The sequence below is a fragment of the Anoplolepis gracilipes genome, chromosome 15 (assembly GCF_047496725.1).
Source record: "Anoplolepis gracilipes chromosome 15, ASM4749672v1, whole genome shotgun sequence".
NCBI classification, from domain to species: domain Eukaryota; kingdom Metazoa; phylum Arthropoda; class Insecta; order Hymenoptera; family Formicidae; genus Anoplolepis; species Anoplolepis gracilipes.
This window is the reverse complement of record NC_132984.1, coordinates 1,177,618-1,202,563: the sequence shown is the minus strand read 5'-3', so window position 1 is coordinate 1,202,563 and position 24,946 is coordinate 1,177,618. Positions and strand designations below refer to the sequence as shown.

The following is a 24,946-nucleotide window of genomic DNA, read 5'->3' as shown; positions in this document are numbered from 1 at the left end:
GCCAGTCGCGCACAGTCGCGGATCGTGGTGGTGTGTCAGTGGTGGTAGCGAGCGTGTGGGTAAAGGGACACGGGGGAGGTTGGCGCATAAACTGCGAGTATAAACCAAGCGTAAACTGGCCTCTCTTTCAGTCCCCTCATCTCCCCTCCCCCCGCCACTTCCCCCTCCATCGAGCCAACGCGCGGCCGCGTGAACGAGCCTCGCTATCGTGTGTGAGGAGCGCGACACAGATACAGGCGCAGGCGCACGCGAGCGCGCGCGCGCGCACGAGACACCCCGGCCAGTCACAGTCTTCTCTGCATCGCGTAACCAGACGACATTAGGGCCGAGACGGCGGCACGGCAGTCGCCGCCAGAGTTTCGCGCGGTGCGCGCAGTTGGCAGTCCGACTTGGTAGCGAGTGGACGTGTAGCCCGTCGTGCTCTTGCTTTCTCGCACTTGCGTTCAAGAGAGCTCATACATATATATATATATATATATAGTGTATATATATATATATATATATATATATATATATATATATATATTCTGTGTACGCGACGCGCGTCGACACCTGCAACGAGATAAGAAGCCGCAAACAGAGAGTTCAAGTTCACGCTTCCTCTGGTTCAGGTTCACTTTGAGGAAAGGAGGAGAAGCCGTTTCCACCATAGGAGATATTATATCCAGTTCGGAGTGTACTGTAATTTTGTCGAGTGCCGGTGATACGTACGTACGTCTCTCGCGCCCGAGTAAAGTTGTTGAAATTCGTGTTAGGAGGACGTGGACTGTTGTGTGACAGTCGCCGTGGGACGTTCGACGAACAGGGGTATATTATAACCGCCGTTCCCGTTTTCATCTCATTTCACGTAGCGATAGTTACGGTGTGTGGAGTCACGGAAAACTGTATACACATGTATATTTGACTGTTTGGACGAAAATCGAGGGTATCGATAGAGAGAAAGACGACAAAGTGGATCGCTCTTACATCGTGCGCTCCGAATCGACGGAAAACTTCAAAATTGGTGAGTACATCGACGAATCGTTCTCTTCCATTCTCTAGGATAATGATGTCATATTTCGCAAAACTTTGCAACTTTAATTAATTTTATTTGTACGTAAAAAAAAAAATCTTTAAAGAAAGAACAAGCGCAGAGTTTACTGTTAAATTTATAAGAGGCAATAATATTCAAAGAACATTGTGCATGTCGAGAGAAATACTGGCAAACGTCGATTCTTGAAACTTGTACAGTTGTTGTGAAAAAAATTAAACTATAACAACGCCTCGCTTTTTTTTTCGAGAGGAAGAGAGATAAACGGGATTTACAAATTTACTTGGAAATTTATCGGTGTGATTCGCGACGCGATCTCCTATCTGATGTATCCTAGAACACGTGTTCCCGGCAGGTGAAATGCGAGAACAGCGCGTGCGAAAACTCCAAGTCACGATCCACACGTCGTTTTGACAGATCTCGCGCCAAGATCATCTCCATTCGTATGACATTTTGTCTTCGAAGATTGACCAAAATCTCGTCGATATCGAAAAGACGAAATAATTTAACGTGTTGTCAAATATTATCGACTTTTAAAAATTGATTTAAAAATTTGACAAGAAAAAGATTGCACGTCTTTTTTTTTTTCTTTTTAATTCTGTCGTGTTATTTTGAAACTGTTGAATAATTGGTGATCTAGGAAACTCGTTCTCGAATGACGCAATACAGACAGCGATATTTACGAACGTGATCAACACCGGTGTGCAATCCATTGTGTCCGGTCGTGGTGCATAATCTTATCAGCTGACTGTCGATTCACGGCTGAATCATGGACTCTCGAATAACGAAGGTAGTAGATAAAGCCCTCGGGATTTCAAGAAAGGCAATTAATACGCAGTGGCAGATGATGTTACACTTACAAAGTGCTTCTTTATATACGAGAGCGTTTCCTCGGAATTTACAAAAGTGTGAAAGTTCTTAAACGTTTTGCCAAAGAGAGAGAGAGAGAGAGAGAGAGAGAGAGAGAGAGAAAAAGAGAAAAAGGACATTTTTTGCAAAAAAAAAAACACAAAGTGCATACGATATTCCGCCTGCTCAACACGTTTGCGAAATGCATCACGATCAAGGATCAAGGTCGGATTTTATTTTTATCCTTTCAGTTCTCTGTCGCGCTGCTGCCCGCTCGAAAAAGAATCGATACTCTCGATATAAAGTTTTTTTTTTTTTCCGGAAACCTACAATCGATTATAATTTAATTCAGCAAGAGCAATTTTGATTTGGAACACGTACAAAATTAAAATGGCAATTTTTAATTGGTTCTCCATTGACGAGAAATGAATAATCGATATCGAAATTTCGATTCTTGAGAAACGAAAACTCTGATCTCTCTCTCTCTCTCTCTCTCTCTCTCTCTTTTCTCCTCCTCTCGTATCAAGTTTGCGAACTCTCTCCTTTCTCATCGATCTCCTTCACTGCGTGCCACACACTACGGTTCTATCAAAGTGGGCCACGGCCCAATTTGCAAAACTCTTTGAATTTTGCAGCGTAAATCATCCGCGTAATAAACCTCACGGATTTCGGTCGAAGGCCGCACACGTGCATTTGCAAAATCGCTTGTTAGTATTAGACATAACTGAGCGATCGTGAAAAAAGCTGTAAATCCTTCAAGTTGTGAGCCAAGAAATTGAGAAAGAAAGAAATCGGACAAAAGTTGACTGTTGAGTAACATCATTGTAATTGTTCAGCGGCTAGATTAATAATTAAATAGATAACAATAAGTTATAGTTGCCGATAACGGTATCAAAAACTAAAGTAACTTTATTGGAACTCTTCACTGATAATGGAGATTACGATAAATAAATAACTCTCGGTTAGATGACGATATATTTATTTAACGTTACATATGAAAAGAAAATAAAAATTCTCGGCACTTGAATCTATAACTATAAAGCTTTCCAATTATAGACTGTCATTGTTGTATTAATCAAATGAAAAATTTCTGATTTATTGAAGAAACAATTATCTTTCAAGATCAATCTAGATTATTGCCTGGTAGGGTGTAGTTATGTCAGAGAATGGATTAGCGGTATCTGCGATGCGCGGAAATGCACATAGTCGCAGGTGTTATACTCGCAAGTGCAGCTACTGCTAATTCTCTCATGTATGCGTGTGCATGCACGTATGCGTGTATGTGTGTGTGCGCGTGTATAACCGGATACACCGGTGATATCAAATGTGTCGTCGTGCGTCTCGGATATTGCAGATTATACATCATCATCCATACATCATTGGTCGTTTATCGATCACTATATCATGAGAGAGAGAGAGAGAGAGAGAGAGAGAAAGAAAGAGAGAGACAATGAACGAACAATGTGTCTTATATCTGTCTTGTGCGCAGCTCTATATCTCTTATTTAAACGATATCGACGATTCTTGTCATAGTAGGATTTCATTCTCTCTCGTCAGGCAATGAAATTTCTCAAACTTGTCCAACAAACCGTATTAAAATTCTGATCTAGAGAGAAAAATTATGGAATGATTTGATCTCAATATTTGGAAAAATATATATCACGAATATCGGTCTCGCGTTACGGTAATGAGAATTGCATAATAAGAGAGTTAAATGGAGCGACGAAATTCCGCGCGATGCTCGGAATTGCTTTACGTCGATCATATTAGCAAATATAAGACTCCGTTGTTCGTTGAACGGTGACCTTTTCCCGTTCGTATTATGCAACGAAGGTGAACGGTCTAACATAACAACCTGCACGTGTTGCAGTCACGTGGCGGACGAGACGGTCGCAACACAACACAACACAACACAACACAAGGCGAAGCCGCCGCGCAAATTGCGCGAGCGTTTGCGCGCTATGTGCTAACAGTTGCATCACGCACACTCACACATCGCGTTATTTCTTAAACGACTTTCACACCGCCGCGCCGGCCGGATTCGCAAGAACCTTATTATAACCTGACAACAAACTTAAAATTTAAATAATTAAATCAATTATATTATGATTTATTACAGAGCGCGTTTGAAAATCAATTTCAAAGTCAATAAATGCGTGTGTGCTTTGAAACATTATATATATGTTATATATAGAAATATAAAATATTTTGAATATTATAACATAAATATATATATATAGAATGTTGAAACATTTTTTTGCACGATTTTATGGAATATTAGATACATAACCATAATTTTCAAAATCATCATTTTGGGAGTGAACAAATCTGTCCGGGAGTCCCCGGGGGAAAAAGGAAGGGGAGACGTCAATCGTGTGACGATGTTGTCGCGTGCATTATGTAACGAGGATAAACGCTTTTGCGCAAAGGCCTCGTTATCCGCTCGTGTCACGTGTCAACTGGGAAGGCCGGCGAAGCGCGTCATAAGAATCTCACGTGGATTGAGATCTCGTCGAAACGTGCGACGATTAAAAAGCGACCAGTACTTATAAACAGATTAATACATACATATATATATTGCATTCTGAAAGATGACGCAAAAACCGTGCATTTTTTTTAAAAAAAAAAAAAAAGAGATACAAGAAAAAAAAAAAAAAATTTATGTCCTCGGATAATTATGCTAATCAATTAATTCCAAGTACGTTGTATTAAAAAAAAATTTTTAAAGAAAGAGAAAGAGATAGAATACATCGGTTTCCTAAATCAAAATTTTCCTTTATTCCTTTTGACGATAGAAAAAAATATCAAGGCTTCTGAATGCCAATTAAGATTTTTAACTGTTGTACTTCCGAGGATCTAAAATGTCACATGATTCTCGATCTCGCTTTTGACTCTCTCATCCCCTCGTCGCTTCTTCAAATCGTATCAAGCCGCGCCGCGTGACGCACGATTATGTAACGACAAAGCGTGTCTCTGTAACGCGACTATGATACGGCTATACCGGGTGTCTCTGATCGATCGTGTTTTCCGCTCATCGAGAATCCCCTCGACACAATCATCCATATTCTCGCTACTTTCAGATTCTTATTAACCCGTACTGTTATTTTTGCCACCCCTTAACCGTACACATGTGGATCCGTGTATTTTCAACACGTTTAGTGTTTGAAAAAAATCTGAAAAAATTTATGTACCTTCTTTGATCTTTAAATAAAGCCTAGAATAATTTAAATATATTGTTTTACGAAAAATTGATGCTGTTAGAAAAAAATGATCTATATTAATACGGAATTCAGGAATAATACTAAAATTTCTGAACAGCTGGCTAAAGATTCGGAATTTAATCTAATCGCACGACACTCGTTTAAAAATTCCCTCCTTCCTTTTTGCGTTATCACGGATTGATTGCATAATAAGAATATTGGCTAGAAGTAAGGACGAAATCGGAGACCGGTTCGAGATGCCCCTCGGCAAAGGCATCGTCGATAACGGTATCAGTGGTCGGTCGGTCTATCGGTCGATCGGTATCCGTCGTACGTGCGTGCGTGCGTGCGTGCATGCGTGTATATATATGTATGTGTGTGTGTGTGTTACGTGAGCACTGACCGCAATCGTGACACGCACAACCGAGAGCGGTATCGGATGGCCGGTTAGTCCCTGGCATTGTGCACATGCCTTTATGTACACCCGTGCGTGCGAGTTCGTCGTACCCGGACTATTTTCGGGCGTTCGCGCGCGCATCCTCTATTCAGCGGTTTTTCTGAAACGCACATTCCGCGAGTAATAATATCTGGCCGACGCGACGGCTTTCCGACACATCGTCTTACGTCATACGTGCGCCCGACATATTTATTATACATTTGTCGAGTTCGTTAAAATGCCCGTTTGCTACAATTTTTTTTTTTCACTTTTGCGAGTTGGAAATTATTTTTACCGAATCGCGTAAGAAGCTGTATAAAATTGTTTAGCCATAAAGTATATATTATTTATTTTTCTTTTCTACATGTAATAATGTTATACTCTTTCTCTGTCAGATTTTCTGGAAGCGATATTGCAAATGAGAAAGAAAATAAGTAAATTTCCGGGAAAATTATAAGCCATGCACGGATGAGAATACGTCACGTATGCAAATTGTAAGCTGCTTCCTCGAACGAGTGTATCGCAGAAAAAAATTAACTGGCATCGGGTCAACGGATGACTTAATCGCGACACGGTATGATATCATGCCAATTTTAACTCATCCAGCAACATAATATGCATTAATTATTTGTATCCTAAATTACGATATCTTTTGTAAGCGCGTTAAAAAAAGTCGCACCGTGTCAAAAAATAATATTCCGTTTTTTTTTCTGTACATTGTACATATACTGCAACAAGTGTTTCGTAAAAATGCTAAATTTTTACAACAAAAAAAAAGGCTCGCAACATACACGTACAAAGTATCTTTAATTGCCATTTATACGCGAAAAGCTCGCTTCGGGAAAATGCATTTTTCACAAGTCATTAAACACAGCTGCGCGGAAAATATGGTTCGGGGTAAAAGCACGTGTCCAGCTTCGCACGATGCAACGCGGGGAATATCGGAGAATTTTCCGCGCAGAGGCAAATTCCGAGAAAGAGGAATCGCGAATCGCGAGAGACGCAAATGCGAGCGACGCGACGCATCCGTATACACGCAATCGCCGGTCACGTGCGACTTGCCTGCATTGCGCAACACACGCGGTGTCGAAATGCACGCTCGTCGTCGATACAGCACGCTCTATCTTTCTTCTGGTTTCTTCTTTTTCCTTTTTTTTTTTCTCCTTCCCTTCCCTTCCACATTCCCGAGATACTAGGTAACGCCGAAGATAAGATTTCCTGGAAAAAAATGAGAGCGGAAAGATGCGTATTCTCCGGAAGAGAAGAAACCTGCGCAGTTGGCTGTAATCTTTTTCTTCCCCCGTTGCGTCTTGTTTATCGAACAACGAAACGACCATATTAATAGTCCGTGATTCCGAATCAAATATTTGGAAACGAATTAGCCTACCAAATCGTGAAATTTATGTCAGAAATCCAATTTTAATATACTTCGAAAAATTTTAATTTGCGCATCTAAAAGCGCGACACACGTTTCAATGAGCTCATCATTAAATATGTATATGTATGTCGTGTCTGTATCTATAATATACATATATCGAGCCAAGTTATCGCGCGTACTTGTAGTTATACAACTTCTACACACACACACACACACACACACACATATATATATATATATATATATATATATATATATATATTTATACATCACGTACAATTATTCTTCAAAGCATATTATATATATATATATATATGGATATATATGGTATGTATAAACGAATACAATCCGCGTCGTGACGTTTCGGCGGAAAATCCGTGGGTGCACCCACGATGTTACACGTAGCACGATGATTTGGTGAATTGATTGCAAGAAAATCGAGTCGCTTACGTGATTCAGTGTCATTTATTTTTCCCGATGACGCTTCGGGAGCCGCGTAAGTCATTCGCGAAATTTAAAATCATTTCAATGAGACACATCGCTAAACATATTTATTTATACATACTATTTCATCACGCATATTTTATAGAGGTATTCTCTTTCGCATCAAAAAACGCGGACAAAAATTACAATAAATAGAATTATGCAATAAAATGATGTACGCTAATAATGCATAAAACATTGGAAATAACGATGGCATTGCGTAACGTTTTTATTTAGACTCAAACGTTAGAAAATAAACATTAGCGATTGATGGAATTACGTTTTTATTTAGTCTGCTGCGTTAGAGAATAAATATGCTTATTTCCGTAAAAGGCACCTTTATCGGCTGGTGGAGAAATAACAGAATAATGCCACACGTTGACGTCATAAGAATCTGTTTTAAAAACTGTTTTAACTTCGATTTAAGTATATCAGAGTCTTTCCATATATCTTTGCTTATCTACGTGGTGATGACGCAGTCATCTTTTTTATTTTTTTCTAAAATTTGGTTTAATAATCTAGATGAAATAATCTAGAATTAGTAATGAAAAAGAATTGGGGACAGAATTTTATTTATAATTTTAAATATTTATTTGAAGAATATGCGTACACATATAAAATACACATGTATGTGGCAGGGTACACACATATACAAAATTATATAGATTTCTGTTTCGAATTTATTATCACGACTCATAGATATATTGTCTCGAGTGCCATGAAATATGATGGATTATGATAAAAGCAGCATACACACACACACACACACACACACACACACACACACACACACACACACACACACGTTACACAGATAAGATAAATATCATATATTTACGCAGACCGCAGACTCTGTTTATCCGAACAGAGTCACTTCCGTCGACGCGTATGATGTAATGATCGCGCAATCAACCGCTGCAATCTGCATGCAAATTAAATAGCAGAAAGGGACCTTGAAACGAAAAAGAGGAACAAGAAAATCTTTTAAATTCCCGGCTGTTCGAAACTCGATCATGTGCCGGAATCGTTCGCTCGTGCAAATTTGCCGATTATTATTCGCGCGTCCACATCATCGTGTGTAATATGTGTACATATATACATACTAGGTATATACAAACGGAAAAAGCGGAACGTGATTCCCCGCCTTCCTTCCAACTTACCCCATCCCGACTGTGGACGTAACACGTGGCGTACGTCACGCGGCGCGGCGCGGCGCGACGCAACGCGGTGTTTCCGCATGCGTCACAAACGCGTGCGACGCGAAACACGACCTATCGCGCCGGCCAGTTGTTTGCAGGATTTGCGTCGGAATTATATTAGCCAACGACGATGTGTTCACCGTTGATCAACAATGTTGTTTACGTTCTTAATTAATCGCCGATGCAAATAAAGCGGCGATACGATGAGCGAGCACTTTTGCTTCGGCGGAATCGACTCGCGCGCGAGTCATTCTTTCCTCGTCGCGCGATTTTAAGAGAAGGAAAGAGAGATGGACGCATAAAGCGACGACAATAAGCGTGAATCAAATGAACGCATTCGCACGCGATTCGAGAAGATTTACGAGTCACCGAAATAATTCCGAGCTAATTTTGATACGCAGAAGTGTTTCGGGAGGTCGGCGGTCCCCTCGTAGGCGAAAGTGACGACTTTTGGAGCGCGTCCATCGGGATTTAGCGAAATTGCTGTGTCAACGCACATTGCGACATCGCGCAAACTTACAATTGGTTGGACCTTTGATTTTTTTCCACATATATGTACGTATAATAAACGTACGATAAATCACGCACGCGCGTATTCCTAATTTAACGAAATAATTGGAAATTTTATTTTGCCTTTATCTGTTTTTTTTTTTTTTTTTTTTTTTTTTTTATTTTTAAATGACACGTATTTGGTATCATTTGATTCCTATTTTATTATTTGAATAAAGAGCCCCTCGTGCGTAGATGGAGGAAAACCGAAAAATCCAACAGATCAGATTCCGAGCTTTCAGTAACGTGAGTCACGCGAAATCGTCGTATATATTATTGAGCGACCGAAATTCTAGAAGATTGCTCAATTTCGACAATACTTGGTGTCCCGATAATTCATTACCAGAATCACCAGTTGATACATGTATCGGAGAAACCGACTGACTTTCACATAACACGATTTATAGTCTTCAACCTTCAAGATTCTGCGAGCTTTATAATCCTCTTTTATTTAATACCGTTTTATTGTATTATAAAATTTATGACCACGTAGTTTTATGATCAAAAACTATAAATTTTAAACGATTTACTTTGCGAGATATCTGTAATATTAACTTAAAAATTCTTGTGTTTTTAAATATTTTATTTCTCTATCAATTAAGAATAAAGTACGACGAGAGCTTCACGGAAAAGAAGAATTAATGATTCACCTACCCGAATTTCTGAAAAATAAGCAGCAATAAAATTGCGAAACCACAGATTAAATATCGAGCGGGTAACCGTGCGTCATTCGGTGCGTGAGTCGTCCGATTTCCATATCAGGGATCTTAGAAATCTTAATCTTATTATTCCCCCTTCTTCGAATTTTCAGCGTATAATCTACAGTTGGGAAAAATCTCGAAATCCGAAACTCGAAGGTGTTGAATTTGTTTATTCGCAAAGTTTGAAAAAAAATACACTCACTCACTTCTTCTTTCTTTTCTTTTGTGCCATCAGAGAGCATTATTATATTGTTATTCACCAACGAACGCGTAATGCACGTGTCTCGCGAAAACGCATGCAGCTTACATAATGGGCGCCGCTGCATCCTAATGCACTTCGGAACGTCTTATCACCGTATATACATATATCATTTCTTTAGAATTTCTAGTTGCATAATTGTGAGAGATGAGATAATAGACGATAGATTATTTTGTCGCCAGAATTTGTTTTTCATTCAACATTAATTATGATCAATATTATGCTTGTAGAATAAAAATTTAGTAGCTGCATAAAAAAAATTAAAACTTTTTTTTACGTAAATTAGTGTCTATTGTAACGCAAAAACTGGCAAAATATGTAAAAAGGTTAGGTAATGTAAAATAGAAAATGTATATATGTATAATTGATTACATTTTTAAATATTTTTTTCTTATAAAATGGTGGTCATAAAATTTCAAGTCAAATTTGATGGTCATCGAAAGGCGTGCATTTTTTAACGCGAATTCGAGGCTGCACGCGACGATAATGAGCGACGCGGTTAGCATAGAGCGTGATTAAAATATATTCCTGCACATAACGCGTAACGGAATTCATCTCGTCTAAAAATAAATTCTTTATATAGGTCAAATCAACCGGATGTGGTTTACGATTAACTTGTGGTATTCTTCGTGATTTTCCAATTACAATGTGAAAGAGAAAAAAAACAATGGGAAAAAAAAGACAAGCAAACATTTTTATCACACATACACATCTTTGAATCGCAATATGTGAATATTAATTCGATTCGTGCAACAAATATTAAAGGCCAAATGAATATGAATTTCCGAATGTCACTCGACATTCACGTGGAGTTATTCGGCAAATTCGCACGTGGGCGATTACGTAACGCGCGCAGTGTTCGCGAATTGAAGCTTGTATACATACGTACGTACATCAAGACGAAGGCAAAGCCGGAGATATTTTTATTCGCGAGTTAAAAATAAGTGCCACGAAGGAAACTTCCTCGTGCGTGACCGATAATTACGAGGATAATTACAAGGAGACAAACTAATTATACTTATGTCGCGCTATTGATTGCCAATGGTGGTATTTCTATCGGTCGATAAGAAACTCTAATTTTATAAAAAAAAAGTTGTCGTTAATTTATCATAATTAAGGTTCTATCGCAATTTTTGCTTCATTAAAATCTTTAATTTTCAACACGTTTTATCTCGAATCGAAAGGATCAAGGAAAACCGGTGTGTGATTTCGTTTTTTGGAAACTGTTTTGGAACTGTTTAAAAATTCGTAAAACGTGCGACGACGTTTGTGTATATATATATATATATATATATATATATATATATATATATATATATATTTTTTTTTTTTTTCTAAATCGAACGATGAGCGAAGCAGAATGTTGACTGAGTCGAGTTCACCGACACCTTCGACCTTGTGAGCGCGACCTTACCCAAGGCTGCTATTTTGCGACTTTGGGCGAGAGAAACGGTCGTGCGAGTACGTCTTCCAATTTCTCGGCATTCTTTATCTTTAGCTGTGCGCGAACACATCTATTCTCCGATTCACACCTACCGACTCGCATCGTCAAAGATGATTGTCTTGGAATACGTGACGTTATCGTTACGCGGTCGTATAAATCATTCATTCTTGAAATAATAAAGCTTTCTTCGTTCAAATGAATGTATTTCGGAAAATTATCTTAAATTTTTTTTATTATTTAAAAATAAAGATTAAAAATATTAATAATATTATAAAATATTATTATTAAAGATAAAAAAAATATATAATTGCAAAATCTTTTATATTTAATAAAAATATGGATTTAAAAGACAATTTCTCTCTCTCTCTCTAGGCGTGTCACACTTTTTTCGTTATCGGCATTAATAAACGCGCGTTGCAAGTTGAAAATTGCAATATCTTTTTTAAAACGTATCTATTAAAAGGTTTCGTTCCTTTTAATTCCAGATGTACTAAGAAGACAAATTATGGTGGCAGAATTTGTCGCCCGCCAGAGTGGATCGCCCATTAATGGTGAGACCGCGTGCCTAAACAGCAACATACCGGCTACGCACACAATGGCGCACGGCGGCGGTCATGGCGCGCCCCATAGCGGGCCCCACGACGCCCATGGACCCCTGACGGTGCCCCTAACGCATCCTGGTCATCACGGTGGACCGCCGGTCTCGATCCAACAGCATCAACATCAACCGCAGCAGCAACCGCCGCCGCCGCCGCCACCGCCGCAGCAGCAGCAGCAACAGCAGCAACAACCGCCGCATCACCATCATCATCATCAGAGCCAACAGTCGCCGCCGCAGCAGCAGCAACAGCAGCATCATCATCATCAGCAGCAGCACGACCCGACACAGGTAACGACACATGCCGACAATTATTCGCCCAACTTTGACATCCGCAAGGAGCTGTTCTCACAGCGCAAACAGCGCGAGTTCATTCCCGATAACAAAAAGGACGACAGCTACTGGGACCGGCGCAGACGCAACAACGAGGCGGCCAAGCGGTCACGAGAGAAGCGTCGTTTCAACGACATGGTGCTGGAGCAGAGGGTGATGGAGCTGAGCAAGGAGAATCACATTCTCAAGGCGCAACTCGAGGCGATACGCGACAAGTTTGGGATCTGCGGCGAATCTGTCATCAGTACCGAGCACGTGTTGGCCGCGCTGCCAACGGAACCGCCGATCAGCGTGAAGCGGGCGAAAATCCCGGGGTCGGCGGCGCTCCTTTACGCTCGCACGCCCAGCCCGGTGCATACATCGGTGATCCATCAACCCGTGAGCGGCGCTCGATCACCCAGATCGCCCGCCTCGCAGCTTTACGTGCCCGAGACGACCGCGTATCCCGAGACCGAGAGCTTTCAATACCCGTACTCACATTCGGCGATGCACCACCTGGATACCACGAGCGCGCTCAATCTATCGTCACGTGGTCGTCGAGCACAATCGCCGTACGAGCTCTCGTCGGGCAGCGGCGACGAGGCCGGTGGTCCCCCGATGGTCGTCGGCTCTCAGAACAATCCGGCCGCCAACAACAGTCTGCCGCACAAGCTCAGGCACAAGTCGCGTATCGGCGACAAGGATGCCGCGAGCGCGCTCCTGGCGCTTCAAGGTATCAAGCAGGAACCTGGACCGCGGGCATCGCCACCCTGGGACAACGAAGGCTCGAGCGACGAGCGCGACTCTGGCATCTCACTGGGCGCCGAATGGACCGGCCCGACCATCACCGCTGTTTCGGAGAGCGACCGGGAGGTGAAGATGAAGTTGGACCGTTTGGCGTCCGAGGTCGCGTCCCTGCAGTCGATATTTCGTCTTGGAAAACCGGTCTCGGTAGCGGCGGCAGCGGCAGCGGCAGCGGCGGCGGCTGCAGCGGATGGCTTGGTGACCGGACACTCTGCCACCGTGGCCAGCGGACCGTGAAGGACACGTGGCCCGTCCTTCTTTCGCGCGCAGGAGTCGCGCGAGAATCCTCCTCCTCTTCCCCTTGGCCGGGATTCTTAAAAATTGAACGTGAAGAAGACAACGTGGAGATGGCGTCGTGACGACCTTTGCGTAGAAAAGGATGAACCGTCGCCGCCGAGCTGGGAATATCGTCGATTCATTGGAAAGAGACTCGTTAAACGTTTATTTAAACACGATTGTAAACAATTCTTGCGTTTGCGGATGCAACGAAAGCAGATGGATAGCAATCGCGATTAATCTTGATTGATAAACGATTGATTGACAGTATTCACGTGTTAAAATTTGTCTTGTAAAATTCAAATCTTATACCGTTATCACTCTTATCTCTATTTTGATATGTGTTATATAATTTCGTGCGATGCATATTTATAAAATATTAGTAGAACTGATTGATAATTTCCTAATTAGACGTAATCATGTCAAGCATGTCGATTACATCACGAGATGAAACAAAATTTGTAAATAATTTACCGATTACTGTCGGTCTGCTTGAGCCATCCCGAACTGATAATCAGAAGTCTCGCCTGCGAAATTTTAATCCCTCAACCCGTAGATCGGTATTTTCCTTTTTGATGGGAAAAAAAAAAAAAAAAAAAAAAAAAACAAACAAACAAAACAAAACACAAATGTAAGTTATTATACGATATACGCGGAAGACATTAGTCGTGCCGTTTATAATTTCCGATCGATCTACCGGGTCGAAGGACCTTGCAGGCATTCTTCGCTCTTGATCTTGAAACGAAGTGGAGTTAGGAATTAAGAGTTGATGCGATACCTATAGTGTTGTAAGATTGTTACGTTATAAAACTCCCAATTGTAGGTAGGTTAATATCGTTCTTATATATTATCATTAACTAGAGTTTTGTCGATTCGAGCAGTCAGTTGTATCAAACTGAGCATAATCGGTGAATTCTGGTGGATACCACCGTCATTCAAACCAAGCACTATTACACGTGAGTTACTCACCGATTCGCGCAACCGGCTATCTCACTACCATCGGATATTCATAATACGATTTATTCCAGCGTACGAAATGGGATTCTTATTTCCTCTTCTTTTTCGTTAGACATTCGCATCGTCATTATGTCATTACCATTTTATTCACGTGTAAAGTACGACGAGCGACGACTACTTTGACGGTGGAGCTTTGAGGCTTGAATTTTCAGCATATTGGAAATTATTTATTTATCGACGAAAAAAATTTTGCTCACTCTGTCAATATTAATCCTGGTATAATTATATATATTTGTACGATTAATCTTGAAAGTGTTGTAAGTAATACTTGTATATTTTATACTTGGGACGTTTAAAGATTCAAAATATTGATTTCAAATTTCCTTCTTATTTATTGTTTCTTTACGCGTCTCGAAAACTACACCGAAATTTGAACAAAGCTCCACCACTCTTGGAATTTATCTCTTTTTGTTCTTTCGAATCATGTAAATACAAACTTGATGCGAAGAAGAAAGAATGGATTAGCGAGACTGCATCTCTTTGACAGTCGAGCTGAATTTTCGCCCATTTTCTCGATATATATTTTGCCCCCTCCCCCTCTTTTTTTATACTTTTGTTATCGAATCACTACGGTATCGACATAATAGCGTGTCTGTATATATGTATATGTAAAGAAAGCGAAAAGTACATCTATGTTACAAACGCCGGACGAGAAACGCCAATATTGATATGTATGTACAATAGGATGCGGGAAATTCCCTCGAAAGATGGAATTTAACGCACATTGAAGTATTAAGCGAGCCTACAAGTGTATGTAACATAGGGTATATATATCTATATATATGCAAGCGTGCGTGCGTGTGTGCGTCGTGTGTATGTGTGTGTGTGTGTGTTACACACATAAATATATATACATATAAATATATTTTTCAAATTGATGTATTTTTCGATATCGTCATTGAAACTAGTTGTAAAACGCGTGTACAGTGCTTAAATTGTGTCGTCGTCGGTTCAAAGAGATACTCGATATAATGATAATATTTGCCAACGGAATATATCATCGGTGATGATCGTCAACTAGAACCAAAGTGTGATTTTGAGAAAAATCGGCGAAATGACAAAGTGAAAGGAGATCTATTGACTCGACGACGATAAAGCGAATAATCGGCAGACAAGTCGGCGACGCGATCGTGGAGAAGGAATTGGCGAACTAGTATCCCGCTTGATCAACTGTTTGTTTTTAAACACATGTGATAAAGTACGTGTAATGCGATAAAGGCGCGAATCGACGTTAATTCGGGAAAATAATCGTAATACATATATACATACATACATTTTATATATATATATATATATATATATATATATATATATATATATATATATATATATTGAGAAGAGAGAGACGCATCTCTATTTATTGTATATTAATCACCTATGTTACGGCGGAGCGAACGACGACGAGGAAATTGGACGAGCGATTATTGACAGCCACACAATAGTAGAAACATCTCGCTACAGTCGTGAGACTGTCCATTGTAATACGATATCGCTCGCGGATAGATTCTTCGTTTATATTCCTGTCTCACTCCCTGTATCTTTTACATTTTACTCTCTCTAGCAATGTAAATGTTTTGATATTTTATACGGTATGTTTGTACGTAAAATTTCGCAGTGTCGAGAATATGACAGTAATTTGTCTAATTGTCAACTTTCAATTTTTTTTTCTTTTTTTTTTTTTTTTGCTTATAAAAGTGCATCGATAATGTTAAATATTAAATAGCCAGTACAATAAATGTTCCGAATCATCGTCGCCGAGCTCCAATAGTGAAAGGAAAAAAAAGGGGGGGAGGGGGAAATTAAAATTTGCCAGCAACATATTGTTGTGTCTCACAGTCGCGTCACTCGCTAAAATACCGAGAGTGCCTGTAACAACCGAATCATGTGCATTTTTTGCCGTGACTTACTACTGATTGCTAATCTGTTGGGATTAAAAGTTGACAGCGAGAAAAGAATGAAAGTATTGTAAACGTGTCGTCTTCTATCGTTATAATTAACGAGCGTCCGCAATTTTCCGCAATCAGGATGAAATCTCGACATGATTTCAAATTTAATTCTTCATACAAATAAGCGCGCGCGCACAGACACACACACAACACACACACATACATACACACACCCACACAGACCGATTAATCGCGCATTTTTGCCTCGCTCGCGCCTCGAATGATTACCAACGAGAGCCGATATATTATTATTACAAATTGTACATACAATCGCACCCTTTTGCCAAAAAGCAGTACGAGAATCGCTGGAACATTGGCCGGAGAAGGAACGATATTTTCATCCTCCCATCCTCACTCTCCCCTTTCTTTCACTTCCTTCTCTTCCTTTCCGTTGAAATCGTTTGCGCGTGTTTCGATTACAGTTCCTATGCACTATATTAACGATAAAACAACTTAAAGACGAGGATCGTTAACCCGTCGTCAGTTTATAATAAAAAAACTGTAATTCCAACCAATCTGATAAGTTTGGTTCTCCTTTCTCCGGCTGTTCGGAGATGTAAGTATTTAGATTCTAAGGGACATATCCGCAGCGCGTGTAATGTACTTGTATATGAATACCGATAAATAAATATTTTCAATGTTTTTGACAAAATTCCTTTTCCTTGTAATTTCTTAACATCTTTTCTTTTTTTCTCTAACAATTCGAGAAAAAGGAATACAATATAGGAAGAAAGAAATTCAAATACTTTTTGCGCTCTTAACAATGTAATTAACATATATTTGAATCATGTTCATAATTTAGAAAAAAAAGTACTCGCCAAAAGTAAGTGAAAAATGTCGAAAATATTATATATAATATTAACAATCTGAATAATATTACGCACGATATAAAGAACAGAAAATACGTCATGTGTGTATAAACTTGCACTTTGAATTTATTTGTAAAAAGTAATTTCTACTCGTATCTGTATTACGTTAAAAAGCTAAAAGTTGAAAAGTCAATGATTCGAAGAGAAATCGACGCAATTCTATGATTGAAAATTATATATGGTCTCTTCACAGGAGCGATCATGATCTTTATAAAACTACCAAATGATAATTTCTACATAGGATTGTTTATCCGTTATAAACAATTCAAGTAGTTTTGTACAAACGGAATAATGCTGCCCTAAATTTGAAAATTGGAAAGAGATTACTTTCGTTTCTTACATTTTGTTCTGCCACGGCGTCTGCGCGAAGAATTCTGACGAGTGTCGGACTTTTTCGATGACCTGAAAATAAATGCGTCAAAATTTCAGAAACGTTCAACTTGACAAATTAATTTAATGAGTTAACTTGAAAAAGTTATATTTTACGCATTAACTTTGTGAAAACTCGGCGCGATTAAATAATTAATAGATAAGTCATACCTGTGAACCCTGCTGACCGAAACGGAAGTATGCTTCTTCAATGTCAAATGCTGCTGGACCAATTCTGCCAGCTTTCCCTGCTGAGCGAGCATCGAGAGAAACGTGCAAATGAATTCGTCGTAATTATGCGTCCTCCGACAATCGTCGATCTGAAAGATTCGCATAATCTTTATATTCGTCGAGATTCGTTGTTATCCTAGTGATTTACTACAATTACAATCGTAAATTACAATATCGAATTAATAATCTATCATGAAAAATGCACATGTTTCGTAATACGTGTACCTTGTATTTGTTCCTTTTATCATTCTCGTCCTTCAAACTAGTTTCACACACGCTGATCTCGTGCTCCAAATTTTTTAACAACGCCAAAAGGTCCTTGGGCGCGAATGTATGCGGCTCAAACAATTCCGGATACTTGGAGCACAACTTGGGATCGATCTTCTCGACCTTCTTCTCCTCCGTGACCGTGTCGCCGTTACTAGTTTTCACTCTCGCATGAGGTATTCTGACTTCCCCCGATAGGCAGACCTTCTTGTGCAGGTGACCGCTGTCGGAGACCAATCTTTTCCCGTTTATATTGATGTTCCCCAGAGAACGACCTGTGTATAAATGTGTAAATTTTAACGTTAAATAAAATTGATAAATTTTATTAAACCATGCGCGATAAATCCTATACTTACTCAGACCTGCTTCATTCTTCTCGTCACCGGCAACTCTGATCACTACAAACTTTTTGAAGTCCTTCGTCGACGTAGGACTGCTTTGACCGGAATTCCAGCCCCAAGCTGAAAGATCAAGATATTTAAAATTCTCCTTTTGATGGCTCAAAGTTTCTGAAGAGATATTGTGCAAGCAATCTCAATATACTTGATCTATCGTGCATGTAAAGCATTTCCAAAATTTTGTACGAGCACTCAGAAATTAGAAACGAGCAGTATATTTACAGACGGGTCAAGTAACTGTACATAAAAGGTGTGAAACAAAGTGTCTTCCGGGACGTATTATGTGTGCGTGTGAAAAGTACATAATGTCTATGAAGCAGACACATGAAATGCAGTTTGCAGCAGACAGCGAAATGCGGCTCGTATCGCTCTTCCTCGCGTGCAGTCTCATCATTTTGGCAAGTTCGTCGCGATGCCCAGAATCCAAGAAGCCGCATCTCACGAGTTGCACGATTTTCTACAACTGTGTGAATTTACCTGGCGGCGGTTACGTGTGGGTACCCTCGAAATGTACCGAAGGCTTGGTAAGACGTTAACGAGCGAACAAACAAACGTTAGAGACCTCTCGACACTCGAGGAACTGTAATAGCGCTAACGCTAATATCTAAAATATAATTATAGGTATTCCAACCATATTTACGGATGTGCGTGGTTCCTGGTGATGTCTGGACGTGCGATTCGACCGAGCATACTCTCGTGACGAACGAATACGAGACACCTGCCGAACTTGTCGGATATCCAACGGATACAAGCTCGTTGGGATACACGCAAGATCCTTTCTCCAATGTGATTGACTCGTCCTATGTGATTGATAATTTCTCTGATTCAACCGAAGCTGTAACCGCGTATCCTTTGATCGAGTTTGAAGAATCGAACGTGACCGATAAGAATGTGAAAAATGTGTCGTATCATAAAGAAGAGAATTATTCGTACGAGTATTATACGAATAAGCAAGCACCGTCCTCATCTCTAACGGAAGAGTATAAAAATATTATAGACAGTCATTACAAATGTCTAAACGAATTGATTAATCGGTTGCACAATTACAAGAAACTGCTTACGGTATCGAGTTCTCTGTCGATACCCATTAAAGATATTACGGCAATAAAGCCGAATAAGACCATCGCCATATTTGCGTCTCACAATCAGGAACATAACATAACGCTAAGTTATCTCGTGCAAAGTTATACCGAAGGAAACGTAGAGTTACATGATGGAGATAAACCAACCGAAATGAAGGACGACGGATCTCAGATAAATGATGGCGCGTCAACTACGAGTAGTACGGTTTCAACAGACAGTACTTTGCAGTTGCTAATTGATAGCCTGGATTCTGACAACAATATAATAAGGATTAGTGATAATCTCGGGAACAAACAGTACCTGACGATCGATGGATACAAGGCCATAGCTTCTCGATTAACATCGCGATTCGTTACCGTCATAGCCTGTACAAAAAACATTCGTCTATCAAACAGGACCGATTGTAACAGATATTACACGTGCGATCCGAAATCGGCATCCGTAGTGGAGTTCTCTTGTCCATTGCACACAGCTTTTAACGTGAATTCGCGAATCTGCGACATCGAGAGCGTGAAAACGTGCGGGAACAAACTTCCGGTAAATGAGATATTCATCGAGCGTCATGAAAACACGACGACGGATTCTGCCGAAAAATTGACAGAGGAAGAGCGATTGTGCCACGAGGTCGGTAAAACAAAGGATCCCACTTCTGATTCTCATTATTACATCTGTTACAGTATGCCAGGATCTGAAGACATCAAATCGATTCGTATGAGTTGTCCGAATGCTTTGATATTTTGTCAAAGCAAGAGAGTGTGCACCACTAGACGATTGTGCGATGTGTCATGATGGTGATGATGAATTGTAGGTAAAGCGTGCACATTTCTTTTCCTTTCTGTACCTTGAGTAGGCGAATTGAAGGCTGATCCTATTTCAGATGACGTGTCCGTGCTCGACGAACTGTGGGCCGGTGAGGTTTGAATTCGCAACGGCGTGGCATAATCCAGAGCGCACATCACTACTTTCTCCATTCCGCTGAAATTAAATTTGGATGTAAATTGCCGCTACATATACAAGCATATATGTAATATAACGTGACCGGACGTCCCGGATTTGAGTTCTTTGTCCCGCATTAAAATTGTCCCAGAAAATGCCCCGGATTGGACCAAATTGGAGAGAGAGAGGTTTAATCTTTCCAACTTTTTAACACATTTTTACTATTGTTGTTTCATAGACAGCGCTAGTTCTTTAGCGTTGATAGTTAAGACTAATGTTATTACGTTTAATTTTAATTTTGATTTTAAGTTTGATGTTTATTTTATGGGAGAAAAGTATTTCATTTTGTGATATTAATTTGTAAAAAATTAAGAAATATGTTTTCTCTCTCTCTCTCTCTCTCTCTCTCTCTCCTCTGCAGTTTAAATATATTAATAAATGTATAAAAATATAAACATGCGTTTTATTAAAGTTTTTTTTTACTTTCTTGGACATCCCGCATCGAGGCATTAAACATCTGGTCACGTTAGTATAATATATTTCAATTTCAAAACCATTTTTGTAGCATCGAGAAAAAAATTAGTCATGATTATAAAGAAATAAATGAATACAATTGCAATTCTTTTTAATTAAGATAATTGACAAGACTTTATTAAAATATTTTACTCTCTTTCTCTTTCTACTATTATACGTATGTAATCTGCAAAATTTAACCAGTTAACCAAGTTAACTAACTATAATAAAATATTAAATTAAAATATATTAAAATATAAACTAAAATATTAAAATAAAACTAGAGTTAACAAACTATGCTCTTTATTATAATAAAGAGAAAAAGGATTTGATTTACCTAGATTCAGTTTTTCCAGATGCAATGCCGGAAATTGATTCATCCATAACTACCGTAGAATCATTATTTCTTTCAACGTTGATAGTAGGAATCGAAGATGATTCTTCAATCTCGGTTTTGGCAGGCAATCCATTTTCATCCTCAGTCTTGTGCCTTTTCTCACATTGCTTCTCTTTGTCGGAATCGTGCGAGCTTTTTTCTGTATTACTGCTGTCTTGATGACTCAACTTAACCAACTGTTGCAAAGCTTCGAGGACTATTTGTCGATTGGTTTTCAGCATTGTTAATTTATGCGAGATAGCGAGACGTCTGTCAGGCACGACAGCCATGAGATTGAATCTGATGTCTTGCAACTGTTCACCCGTGGCCATACCTAAACGATCGGTTATGACGCGTCTAAATTGTTCTGTCCATTCCTCGTGTTCCTTCCACGGTCCATGATCCATCGGATAAGGTTTCAAACCATCCAGCTCGAAGAGTCTGCCATTTATAGGTACGTAACTTACAAAGTGAAAAGCCTCACCGGTGAAGCGACCTGTAGAGACACCAGTGTTCTTGTCTTGCCGTCTCTTGGCTTGGGGCATAGCGTGCGAATTGTGTGCACAGGCTAGCTCCGGTGTATTACCGATTGCCCAGCCCTTGTTTTCCGGACACATACCAGAGGTATGCATCTTCAATCGAGATAGGGTCGTACCTAGGTGAATATTTGGACAATTCAGCAGAACCGAAAGCAGTGCGTGAGTCGCACAGCTGTTGGGAACAACCTGTATTTTATAATAATCATAAAAAATATATATATAAATTAAAAATATATATATAAATAAATAAATATATATATATATATATATATAAAAATTATACAAATAATAAAAGTATAGATTTGACATATAAGAAATGTTACTGTATACTAGACCTGTTGTGCGAAAAAGATATTATTGACAATCTCTTCATCCTTGACAAAACTCTCGTCCTGCTCCACGACCTTCCGTCTTGATCGACGTTCTTCGATCCAACGGAATAGAAAGATGAAACCGTAGACTGGACCTTCGAGAGATTTCTGCAGATCGTAGATCTCTTCCACTTGAACGCCCTTAACCCCAAAATCTTCCAAGAGTAACGTGAACAAACCTTGAACACGCCATGTGCGTAAAAATTTTTCAAGTGTTTGCAAATTTACGAATTACTTCTTAAAAACTAGTGTCAAAAATGTCAGATACATCGAGTTGATCAGTTTTCATCAACGTACCTGGATCACTTTCCAGTTCTAGCCAACCCTCCGTTAATCGATTAATGTCAACGGGCATCTTTTAACGTTAATTCATCAGACACGAGACACGGAAGGAATACTTCTCCAGATAACGTAGACTCATCGAACTTTGACAGAGAGAATCGCCATGTTACAGTAAATTGCACCAAAACACATGTCACATCAGTGATGCTAGAATTTGATAGTTGACCCCGGTAGCACGTGGAGGAAATGACTCCTATATCTCGTGCCACATACTATCATATGCTACCGCACGCTACCAAGAACAGTTTCTGGTGGCACTGTAGTCACATGACATAAGTCACGTGGTACTCGTGGTAGAGCGTCGAGAAGGCCGCGTTTCTAAACGGCGGACAAACTTTAATGAAAGTGACTGACCAATCAAGAGACTGAAATCTTTGATTTATTTGTATTTAACAAACGCATTATGCGTGCAAAATATGAATTATAACTACGTCAAACTTTTTCAATAAAAAAGATAAATAAAAATATAATAAATTCAAAATGTATAAATATAACTTAGGCTAATTTAACGCTTATGGTATACAGGTGTTTTCTCTGTAAGAGTTCGCTCTCCTTTCATTTCATTCTTCTCTTATTTTAATATATTAAAATTAATTATATTAATTTTATGTTAAAACTTTATTTTAATATTCTCTTTCATTCTCTTATAATACCTAACTACATACATGTCATGTATACACAAACATACATATGACTCTTTGAACATTTCTAGGACTTAATTTTTCTATATATACATAAACCTTTAATAAGTTTTTCAAGCTATTTACTTTTTGGTTAATTTCTAGATTATTATAAAAGCTGCATATTATTTATAGCTCACTTATACATTTAAATTGTGTAACATTAAATAAATTCAAATGCAAATAATGTTATAGACTTTTGTATATATATATATGTGTGTGTGTGTGTGTAAAACAAAATTATACTCATTGTTACAGCAATAAAAAATTTTGAATATTTATGTATTAATTTTTTGGAGCTAAGCACTGATTGATCACATCAAGTAACTTGGAATTTTCTAAAGCCGCAGCCACTCTTTCCTTATCGGCGAGCTGTTTGTTCACTGCTTCCTCCGAAATATGAGTACCAGGGAAAATTTTCACATTGACCTTGAACCTAGCAGGTAGAGCACGCAGCAATTGTACACGAATGGACAATCCAATTAAAGTGGCCATGCTGCAATGAGGTATTGTGGGCGTGAACTTTACGTCCACTTTGTTCCCTTTATCGTCTACCTATAAAGTTGAATCTTTGGTAACTCTAAATTGCAATAAGATAGTATTGCGTAGTTGTTTAGTGTTTAGAAAAATATATGTTACCTCAATGAGACCCTGTTCCACAACATTTAATTCTTCCAGAGTTAAAGGATGTTCTGGATCATTAATGTTTCTGATTATATCTACAAATTATTAATTCATATTAAATTTTATTCTATTTACAGAATTTAGAGAATATATATGCATATATACATATATGTAATGTTACATATAATTTTATAGTGATACTGTATCAAATATATAAGTATTGTTAAGTAATATGTATACTGGTAAAGACAATTATTATTCCTTATTCGCAATGTCAAATGTCAAATGTCAACAGCATATGTCAAATGCATATATATGAATTACTGCAGATATAACTAAATAAATGAGAGTCGATTATTAATAACACGTTGAAGTTATATATACCAAAAATTTCTCTCGCGTCAAACCCATCTGCAACATCTTCGTCTTGCTCGTCGGCTGTGATTTCTCTGTCATTCAATCTTTTGTAGAGCTTTGGATTAACGTTTTCTAAATTCTCGTTCATCGCGACTCAACGTTCTTCACAGTTCAGCAGATTCGATATTGCACTTGATTAATTTCTTATGGCTTTTATTGTAGAGACCTAAGGATTTTGAAACAGCACATGTATCGTACGCATCATATCAGAAAGAAGTCTAAGGACTAAGAACAGAGAAAAACCTGAAAGATGCCTCTTTTTCTCTGCAGTATAGTGGCGCTAACTAGATCCATTTTAGAAACTACAATCGCGGATCTTCTTTTCGGTATCATGGTAAAACGACCGGTTGGTTCTGATCCGTGCTAGATCTACAATAGGGAATTTGAAAATTATGATTTGATAATTATTCGACACTTTTTCAAATTATGCAATATTTTAATATTTATTTT

General features: G+C 39.0%; 4 protein-coding genes across 6 annotated transcripts; 2 read left to right on the top strand and 2 right to left on the bottom strand.

The window, feature by feature from the left end:
* Nucleotides 1-79: 79 nt before the first annotated feature.
* On the top strand, nucleotides 80-17,133 carry LOC140674278 (uncharacterized). 3 transcript variants are annotated; one of them, XM_072907702.1, is made up of 2 exons: nucleotides 80-1,003; nucleotides 12,014-17,133. In XM_072907702.1, the coding sequence occupies exon 2, from the start codon at nucleotides 12,034-12,036 to the stop codon at nucleotides 13,477-13,479; it is 1,446 nt and encodes a 481-aa protein (XP_072763803.1). In that variant the 5' UTR covers nucleotides 80-1,003; nucleotides 12,014-12,033; the 3' UTR covers nucleotides 13,480-17,133. The 3 variants fall into 3 exon arrangements, with proteins under 3 accessions (XP_072763803.1, XP_072763805.1, XP_072763804.1); XM_072907704.1 differs by lacking the exon at nucleotides 80-1,003 and adding an exon at nucleotides 1,018-1,820; XM_072907703.1 differs by lacking the exon at nucleotides 80-1,003 and adding an exon at nucleotides 8,176-9,130.
* A 135-nt stretch (nucleotides 17,134-17,268) lies between these two features.
* Nucleotides 17,269-22,978, bottom strand: Calypso (ubiquitin carboxyl-terminal hydrolase calypso). Its single transcript, XM_072907701.1, has 8 exons — nucleotides 22,731-22,978; nucleotides 22,398-22,612; nucleotides 21,485-22,248; nucleotides 20,540-20,673; nucleotides 18,574-18,678; nucleotides 18,176-18,492; nucleotides 17,891-18,039; nucleotides 17,269-17,752 (listed from the first exon to the last, which is right to left on the bottom strand). Exons 1-8 carry the CDS (start codon nucleotides 22,786-22,788, stop codon nucleotides 17,674-17,676), a joined length of 1,821 nt encoding a protein of 606 aa, XP_072763802.1. The 5' UTR covers nucleotides 22,789-22,978; the 3' UTR covers nucleotides 17,269-17,673.
* On the top strand, nucleotides 18,666-20,546 carry LOC140674281 (uncharacterized). The gene is made up of 2 exons (XM_072907706.1): nucleotides 18,666-19,139; nucleotides 19,237-20,546. Exons 1-2 carry the CDS (start codon nucleotides 18,897-18,899, stop codon nucleotides 20,485-20,487), a joined length of 1,494 nt encoding a protein of 497 aa, XP_072763807.1. The 5' UTR covers nucleotides 18,666-18,896; the 3' UTR covers nucleotides 20,488-20,546.
* Nucleotides 22,979-23,642: 664 nt separating the features above from the next.
* Nucleotides 23,643-24,730, bottom strand: Galla-2 (MIP18 family protein galla-2). The gene is made up of 3 exons (XM_072907705.1): nucleotides 24,464-24,730; nucleotides 24,095-24,174; nucleotides 23,643-24,010 (listed from the first exon to the last, which is right to left on the bottom strand). Exons 1-3 carry the CDS (start codon nucleotides 24,582-24,584, stop codon nucleotides 23,741-23,743), a joined length of 471 nt encoding a protein of 156 aa, XP_072763806.1. The 5' UTR covers nucleotides 24,585-24,730; the 3' UTR covers nucleotides 23,643-23,740.
* Between the last annotated feature and the right edge of the window lie 216 nt (nucleotides 24,731-24,946).

Coding starts and splice junctions, on each gene's coding strand:
- LOC140674278 (XM_072907702.1), top strand. CDS start 12,034: ATGGTGGCAGAATTTGTCGCCCGCCAGAGTGGATCGCCCATTAATGGT.
- LOC140674281 (XM_072907706.1), top strand. CDS start 18,897: ATGTGTGCGTGTGAAAAGTACATAATGTCTATGAAGCAGACACATGAA. Junction 19,140..19,236: donor CGAAATGTACCGAAGGCTTG/GTAAGACGTTAA, acceptor ATATAATTATAG/GTATTCCAACCATATTTACG.
- Calypso (XM_072907701.1), bottom strand. CDS start 22,788: ATGCCCGTTGACATTAATCGATTAACGGAGGGTTGGCTAGAACTGGAA. Junction 20,674..21,484: donor TCTGGAAAAACTGAATCTAG/GTAAATCAAATC, acceptor ATTTAATTTCAG/CGGAATGGAGAAAGTAGTGA. Junction 18,679..20,539: donor CTTCAATTCGCCTACTCAAG/GTACAGAAAGGA, acceptor TTGATCTTTCAG/CTTGGGGCTGGAATTCCGGT.
- Galla-2 (XM_072907705.1), bottom strand. CDS start 24,584: ATGAACGAGAATTTAGAAAACGTTAATCCAAAGCTCTACAAAAGATTG. Junction 24,175..24,463: donor TGACGCGAGAGAAATTTTTG/GTATATATAACT, acceptor AATAATTTGTAG/ATATAATCAGAAACATTAAT. Junction 24,011..24,094: donor TGGAACAGGGTCTCATTGAG/GTAACATATATT, acceptor TCAACTTTATAG/GTAGACGATAAAGGGAACAA.